The following is an 8,570-nucleotide window of genomic DNA, read 5'->3' as shown; positions in this document are numbered from 1 at the left end:
CCTGATACTTACTTCCCTGTCTCTGCAGACTGGTCACCCAGTGATCTGGACCCCGCTCCAATTATAAGAGGAGAAGGGCTCATCCTGAGGTATGTCTAAAATGTAAGTAAAAAGACATAAAACCTGCTAAGTGGCCCGTGCAAAAATAACTATCCTTTTTTCTCCGTTGGAGGATAGGCCACCAAGTCTGCCTATCAAAAAATGTCTATGAGAATCCTTGTACTTAATGCAGGTGGCTGCTGTGGAACTTCTAAGACCTCACATCCATACTTTCCCATGAGGCATACCTCCATACTTAGCTGCTCCCTCCCGTTTGGGTGGCAAAGGGAGGCCTCCAGGGGGCTGAGAGGACCCAATTTTTTACATACCTCCCAACCCCCAATTTTCACGGGAACGTCTTGTTTTTTTGGACATTCCCAAATCCCGCCCGTGGCCAGCAGTGTCCCATGGTGGGTGGGAGGGGGAGTTGGGTGTCCCCCATGTCATCACTGCTCTGCTCAGTAGAGCAGTGGTGAAGAGATGCATGCGCACAGCATGTATTCCTGCAGTCAGAGTGGCTGGGGGCATAGCCAGCAGCTCAGAGAGACTCTGACCATGCCCCCAAAGCGGCAAAATGGGCGTGTGGCCTCACTGGAGTGACGTGATTTGTAGGCCATACCAGCTTTTTGTCAGGCCATGCCCCGAAATTTTGGCGGCGTGCAAGCGTTCCATTGCCCATTATTCAGAAGTTGGAAGGTATGCATTTTGGGAGCCTCCCTGCCATTCCAGAATGTTAGGCAAGTATGCCATCAGGGGTTGGAAAGTGAGTAGTGGTGGCAGTATGTGGGGGGGTTCTCCTTTCATCCTAATACAAACCACCAACCTCGCTGTAAAATGAATCGTATTTTATTCCCAAGAGGAAATTTTTGCATTAAAATTTTTTTGCCCAGACAACCTAGTTTATTTATATAAACACACACACAATATAGGGCCTGATTCAGGATCAGTTGTCATTTAGCAAAAATGTTCACAATGATAGCTGCCAGCATAGACAGGAGGTCCCTCCCGTTGTCTATGCTGGCTCTCTGGGTCCCTCCTGCTGTCTATGCTGGCTCCCTGGGTCCCTCCGCTGTCTATGCTGGCTCCCTGGGTCCCTCCTGCTGTCTTTTCTGGCTCTCTGTGTCCCTCCGGTTGTCTATGCTAGCTCTCTGGGTTCCTCCTGCTGTCTTCGCTGGCTCTCCGCTGACCTAGACACTGTCGACCTAATGGCATGTCGACCTAATGACATGTCGACCTAATGGTATGTCGACCTAAAAGCATGTCGACCTATTGAGTTGTCGAACTAATGGTGTCGACCTAATGGCTATCTTCTTGTTGTAGACAAATGGTCCCGCATCCGGTTAACCTAATGCTTGTGTCGGCCTTACTAGATTGTAAGCTCCTCCGAGTAGGGCCCTCTTCCCTTCTGTTGTCAAAGCCCACTTCTCTTCACATTTCACTCACAGCTCTCCTTTACTCCAACACTCAGTGACCATCTTCATACTCATCTCCATCATTGGCCTCAAGACTCTAGTTGTATGTTGATTGGGTCCTCACTACTTACATTTAAGCTGTAATGTGTATTGAACTGTGGTGCTCTTTATTTGTACTGTATTTTTGTTATTTATTCAATGTTATGCCAAGTTTTTGTCTCCCTGTATTGTTCCTTTGTACGGCGCTGCGAAACACTTGTGGCGCCTTATAAATAAAATAATAATAATAATAATAATAATAACCTTGTTGACCTAAGCCCATGTTGACCTTCAGTGGTCCACCCAATGCATGTTAAACTTAGGTGTGCCGACCTTACGATAGTATAACGAGCGCACAGATTTAAAAAAGCAGATTTATATGCCCTTGGTCCCAGTCTGCCCCTTTTTTAACCATATTGTTGTCTGAAACCCTACTTGCTCCTTATTTCTTTGTAAGTATACATGTCAGTAGCTGCTGTGAACGGTTCTGGTATAGCAGATCAATGGTGTCTACATCAACAATCATGTGTCGACCACTCTTGGTTGATCGCGTCTAGTTAGATGCCTAAAGATAGTCGGCAGCGCCTAGATTGGCAGTAATGAAAGATAGATGCAAACGTTAGGTCGACAGAAACAGGGTAGACTAGATCTAAACAAGTTTTTCCTGTTTTTTTCCCATTTGGTCGACATGGACACCGTATAACTGTATAATGTTCCCTCACATGGCTCGCTCTTATAATCTAACTCTATGCCCACTTGGATGGTAAGGTATGAACCAAGTCGGTCTACAGCAAAAAAATAAAAATAAAAGCCTTGCGTCGACCTTGTGACCGTCAGTCCTAGTTGTACGCACTGTTTTACACTTCCTCTTTCTCCTATAGTTGCAGACCTGTATAAAGAGCAAATAAATCAGTTCTGGCACCAGCTGGAGTAGAGAACGCAGATACAAATAATGGATAGTATGAAGATGATGAAGGGCGGGCACAGTGATTGGAAACAGAAAAGAATTACTGTGCTTAAATAACAGAATGTATCCACACAGCAGCACATGGTACAAATCACTATATAGACAGACAGGTTTGTTACAACACTTGTGCATTGTTGTAAATATGTCAGTAACACTTTCCTGATGCATGAAGTATTTGCCATGAATGCACTGTATATTGCACACGCCCTGTACAGAGGTGCAGCAGTACTTGGAAAGCGAGATCGCAGTGACCTGTCAGTGCAGGGATAGAAGAACAATGAGTGATTCCCAGCCATACGCCAGTGACCATAAGGTGGCAGTGCTGACAGCCGTACTGTAGTACAGTAGTATATTGGGAGGAAGGATTTGGGAAGGGGGTAGTGGAATGGGACACACCTCTCTGTGACGTTACAGGCCAGGCATGCCTGAGTCTTCTCGTATTGTGCATAGACTGGGAGACACAGACCTGGCTGACACTGTCAAAAGTTTTGCAACTCCTGGACTCTGCCGTGGAAATAAAAGAGCGGCTTCTCGCTCCCCAGACACGTTCCCATCCTAGAGATTAGGGAGGATATCACCAGGAAGGCTTATCACCACTTCCCAGAGCCAGATCTGATGGATTGTACACTTGCAGCTATTGGGATGTACTAGCCGGCAAACTCACCGGCATAGCCAAAGCTTGGATTTATCTTTTGTTTTGTGTAAACTCATTTAACTAAATAGTGTTGGGTATAAGGAACACAGGAAAAGGGGAGATTACCCCCGGGGGGAGTCTGAGTTGTCTGTTTTATCGGAGACAACTTGAAAAATGGGAATGAATGTATGTGGACGGGAGCTGGCGCTCAGAGAGGCTTCCCTGCTCCTCATCTCCTTCCTCCTCATCATCCTCCAGCAGCCTTGTAGTTCCCAGGAAGAGAAGACCGGTAAGGACTTGTGGTCTATCTGAGATCCCTGTGCATTACCTGTGTACCTGTGCTTTTACCTGTGTACATGTGCTTTTACCTGTGTATGTACCTACAGCATGTACATGTGCTTTTACCTGTGTATGTACCTACTGTATGTACCTGTGCATGTACCTGTGTATGTACTTATGTACCTGTGTATGTACCTATGTACATGTGCTTTTACCTGTGTATGTTATGTACCTATCTATCTATGTACATACATGTGCTTTTACCTGTGTATGCACAGTACCTATATACCTGTGTATTTACCTGTGCATGTACCTGTGTGGGTACTTATGTACCTGTATGCGTACTTATGTACCTGTATGCGTACCTGTGTATATACGTTCTCTATGGGCTAATATTTGCGCTGCTGCGTTCTCATCATCAAACATGTGTCCTGTGCGGTCCTGGCCAGTGGCCATGGTCAGGGGTGGTGATCTTTTCTTCTTTAAAGTCTATCCCAAACTTCCCAAATGCAAAGGACTGTGCAGTCTAGGAGGAATTACATGTTGCATATGAAAAAGGGTTCCTTTAGTGCATGTGCTTCTTGCATTAAGTATTTTTATTATTACACAGTATTCCTGAAACAACACAAAACATTAACCTGTGTCTGTAAGATGATGTGCTCCGAATCTAGCGTGTTTGTGTGTATCTGTCTATATAGTATGTGTGTGTATGTGTATAGATAGATAGATAGATAGATAGATAGATAGATAGATAGATAGATAGATAGATAGATGTATTAATATATATATATATATATATATATATATATACACACGCAGAAGTTTACTGTATGTTGTGTTTGTTTATGTTTACACATGTACCCATCATATGGTGTGCTTGTATATTATACATATTATTCCAGTGAACTCAATTAAGTATGCACGTGTTCTGTGTAATGATAATGAGGTCTGAACAGGTGGTTTGTCTTATTACCTGCATGTGTACTGACTACCTATCCAATTTGCAGCCCTGTAAATGGACATAAACACTGAAAGGAAGCATCATAATGATGCTCTGAGGCTTTATTTGTGCCAGTTGTATTATTAGTTTCCCTTCTTTACAGATGATGAATGATATAACACATAGGGTGAATATTACTGTATTAGTGGAAGACCTTTTTGGCTGTTGCTTTATTTCTGAGTACATTACTGTATAGCACTATCCTATTGTACATTATTACAGTGCCTGGTAGGAACACATTATATAGTGTGACAGCATAGCCTGGTTTGAAAGGAATATCTCGGGGAGCAGAAAGGGTTACAATGTATTGCACAGTATTTCTATAGAATATACTGCCATATGCAAACGAAATTATAGGGCAGCAGGCAGCATCCCACTCATAGGAGATAAGTACAGTTGTTTCTTGTATAAGACTGTATTTATTTGCCTTCTAGATTTTCATTTTAAAACAAATGATTACAGTGAACTTGACCCCAGTATACTATATGTTTGAGATGTGCCTCTTGTATATTATATTTATACATCTAACATGTAGAACGTGCAGGTAACGTGAACTCCTTCGCACTAGCTGGGATCATTTTTGGCCACGAAAGTTATATGACTGGCATAGAATGGCAGCTGTGGTGCTGTAAGTGCAGTGCCAACATCCTTGGGCATGTAGTAACTATTATGTGCTTAGTTAAGTTCCTTTTTGAGCTGCTGTGTAGAAGGATGGCCTATACTTTACATGTCAGTGCAGAATATGCTGTGCTGGCAATAAGAACCAAAAATCTATTACAGGAAGTAATTAACCCTATGTGCCCTACACATATTTCAGATAGGAGTATTTATCTTTTTCTTACATTAATAGATAAGCACATGTGTATGAATAGATTTTTTAAAATAATAATTATATATAGGTACTCTGCAAAGTTCTAAAAGTGAGTCTTTAAGAACATACTGTTAACCGTTTAATGAGATCAGCTAACCTGTTATTGGTTCTCGGTTACATAAGGATCTCTTTCTTTCTCCCTTTATTGTCTGGCACTCCTGAGAGTCTTGAACTTTGCCAGTAGAAGCTTGGCCGAATGCCAGGGGCTGAGCACGTCTGTAATACCCTACCTATGTGTGCACTAGAAGGCTGCATAGCTCCAGCATAGCCATTCCGTGACTTTGCATGTTTTAAATGTACTACCAGGAAACACACCTCTGATTGCTAAACCTCCGTTCCAGGCTTACATGTTTCTACCTGCTTCCCTTATATTTTCCAAAGGTTGTCATAAGCCTCTCTTTGTACTCGTTCAGAGACAAAGCAGAAGGAGTCATTATACAATATATATATATATATATATATATATTAGTAAGCCCACTAGAAGCAAAAGCTTTGAAAGCTAGTCTGCTACCTTCTGTGTTTGTGCATGTGTGAGAAAGAGATGTAGTTTCACTCTCTGCCAGCAGATGGCAGTGTTTCTGAGACTCACGGACACTAGAAATATATATAGATGATATATCTCTCTATTTCTCTCTCTCTCTCTCTCTCTCTCTCTCTCTCTCTCTCTCTCTCTCTCTCTCTAGTTGTATATAGCTTGGAGAGTTCTTGGTAAACCTTACTTTTGCCTGCTTGAGAACTCCTGTTTGTATTACCCTCATACTCTACTCCCACCTGTCCTATGTGTCGCTGGGCTTTCATAGGGAGTATGCCCAGTCAGTAATACCGCTTTCAGACCGCACTCTAGACCCGTGCTATTGCCGTGTTCTTGCAGCCCCAACATGGGTTGTGTTGCAGTCTGAAAGGGCCATCACAGGTCGAGCAACACGGGAGTTCAACCCTGGTAATGACCAGGGTTGAACACGGCTCTGACCCGTGTCAATTGCAGTGTGAACAGATGCCTGGGTCGAGCGACCCGTGTCCCATTCACAGTATGGAGGAGGCAGCACTATGCTGTGTTGCTCTGGGGATGCATCTCCTAATCCCGAGTGCGAAACGGCATTTGCAGACTGAAAACGGTTTTATTGTCCCAGAAGATGAAATAAATGAAAAATAAAAAAAACACGACTCATGTACCTGTAAAAAATGCTGCACTTTGAAGTGTTTTAGCTTGTCATTACTAGCTTTTATTACCAGAACAGAAGCAGCATGCAGATTGTACCACATAAGGCACGTAAGCCCTATAGCAGTGCTTGCACCTACGGTTTATCCATTCCTATCTTGTGCTCCAGTCTGCAATACATCATTGCTAGTGTTGGTAGGTCAGAAAAAGGTTCCACCATTTTAACATGCAAGTCGGAGTAAGCTTCTAGACTCAAGCACATACAATAAACAGCATTGCATTAGGAGTAATGGTGCCTACACATGGTGAGAAGTGTGCCAGGTGCGATTTGAGCTATGCAATTTGAACTTTATACACTGGGCTATTTGAACTACTGTACATAAGATTTGGAGTAGACTACAATATATAAGTTAAATTTGTAAAGTACATAGCACAGGCGATTCCCTGTACAGGGTGCGATTTGAACTAGACACGATGCAATGTATTACAAAAATACCTCCCTGCACTTACTATTTTGCCTTAGGATATGGACTACACGTAAGCGTGCATCGCATCACAAGGCAAATAATCACGGTATGGTTTGAACTACAGATGCGATGCAATTTGAACTCAAAAGTTAAAAAAATATATTTGTTCTTTTTTTGACCATACTGAGATGGCGATGACCGAACAAGTATTGTGGTACTGTTACCATACATGTTTAATAAGCTTCCCCACACAAAGGCAGGTAAACGTTTGTGTATTGGGAGAAGTGAATACAAGTCATTTCGTCATCAAAATATCCACTTTCCCCAGCAATAGGGAACCTCTCCCTTTGTTAACTATGCTTTATAGTTACTTTTTCTCAGTCTCTAATATAAACAGACTTAAATATGACAAACTGAGGGTCATTTATCTTAGTATGACTTGGGAAATCTATGTGCAATAGCCTATTCAATTGCTTATTAAAACAACTTGTAATGTATTGTATAGACCACTCACGGCACCCTAGAGCTGCAGGATGTTTTTCATGCCATCTCTAGGCTAATAACTTTCCTATTGAGGAATATATAAATCATTTGAATTGGTCCTGGAGCATAAACTCAGGGCACCCCTTCACTTTCCCCAGGCACCCCATTTTATGAACCACTGGTACAAACTGGTCTTATTCCTATTCAAGGATGTAACAGAGACAGATAGTGAACTAGTCTGAATGTGCCCTGCAGCAGAGCACATTCCTTACTGCAACATACTGTACTAGGTCAAGTGGGATGGCCCCTCTACAAAGGTTCTGTGCAAAAGTAGCATAACACAGCAATCATTTTACACAGTGGTGACTATTCCTAGGGGAAAAAAAGAATGTGTTCTTTAAAAATTAATTCTATAATAATCTATAATGAAGCAGTAGAGCAGTCTTGCTTATGGAGACCACTATATGTTCTAGGCAGTACTATTTTTCTGTAAAAATTGGTCCAGGAACTCCAGGTCTGGGGGTGGATCAATTAAATAATAAGAGAGATAGAGAGACAGAGATGTATATATTGTATTTAGAAACAAAGGCACTCACAGGTGACTTTAAAATAAAAGTTATCTAAAGAAAAGTAGATTTTTGCCCAGAACAGTTTCAGGAACTGAGTTCCTGATGATGTCATATTTAATTAGAGTTTCATGAACTGAGTTCCTGCTGGTTCCTACTGAAAAATAACACCGGTTCTAGGTGTGGAAATCCCATTGTGTGGCTTTAGATTTCATTTTCATCTATGCAGAGTGCATTATGCAACTGCCAGGTGGTCTACTGCTGCAAACCTCAGATGCTCCCATTTTTCAGTAGATGAAGCTGCTGGTTAATTGTTTACATGTAAAAAAAAAGGCAAAGAAACCTCCATAATGTGACTAGTGAAATGTATGCTACTTTCTTGCAGCATTTAAGTGTTCAAAGTAACATATCGTTGCCTCTGTATATGTAAATATATCACTCCTCATGTCACTCTACTAGTACTACTGACCACCCTGTGACTCCAGCTGTTGTAAAGTCCCAGCATGCCCTGCCACACTTTTGCTATTAAGGAATGCTAAACAGTGGCAAGGAATGCTGGGATGTGTCATATTAAATACCTGCACTATGCCCTGGGTGACTAGGCCACTGCAAAGGCTTGCCATAGCTCCCTTTAACAGCAGCATCCATCATTTA

The 8,570-nt window shown here is 42.2% G+C and overlaps 1 protein-coding gene across 1 annotated transcript in view; it reads left to right on the top strand.

The window, feature by feature from the left end:
- Positions 1-2,897: 2,897 nt before the first annotated feature.
- Positions 2,898-8,570, top strand: part of EGFR (epidermal growth factor receptor) — a 183,456-nt gene continuing 177,783 nt past the window's right edge. Inside the window, exon 1 of the mRNA XM_083188535.1 lies at positions 2,898-3,380. Within this exon, the coding sequence (XP_083044661.1) occupies positions 3,266-3,380 (115 nt within the window). The 5' untranslated portion in view covers positions 2,898-3,265. The remainder of the gene's footprint in view (positions 3,381-8,570) is intronic.

Source organism: Crinia signifera, chromosome 5 (genome assembly GCF_055691185.1).
Source record: "Crinia signifera chromosome 5, ASM5569118v1, whole genome shotgun sequence".
In the NCBI taxonomy this organism is placed as follows: Eukaryota; Metazoa; Chordata; class Amphibia; order Anura; family Myobatrachidae; genus Crinia; species Crinia signifera.
This window is presented reverse-complemented; position numbering and strand designations above follow the sequence as displayed.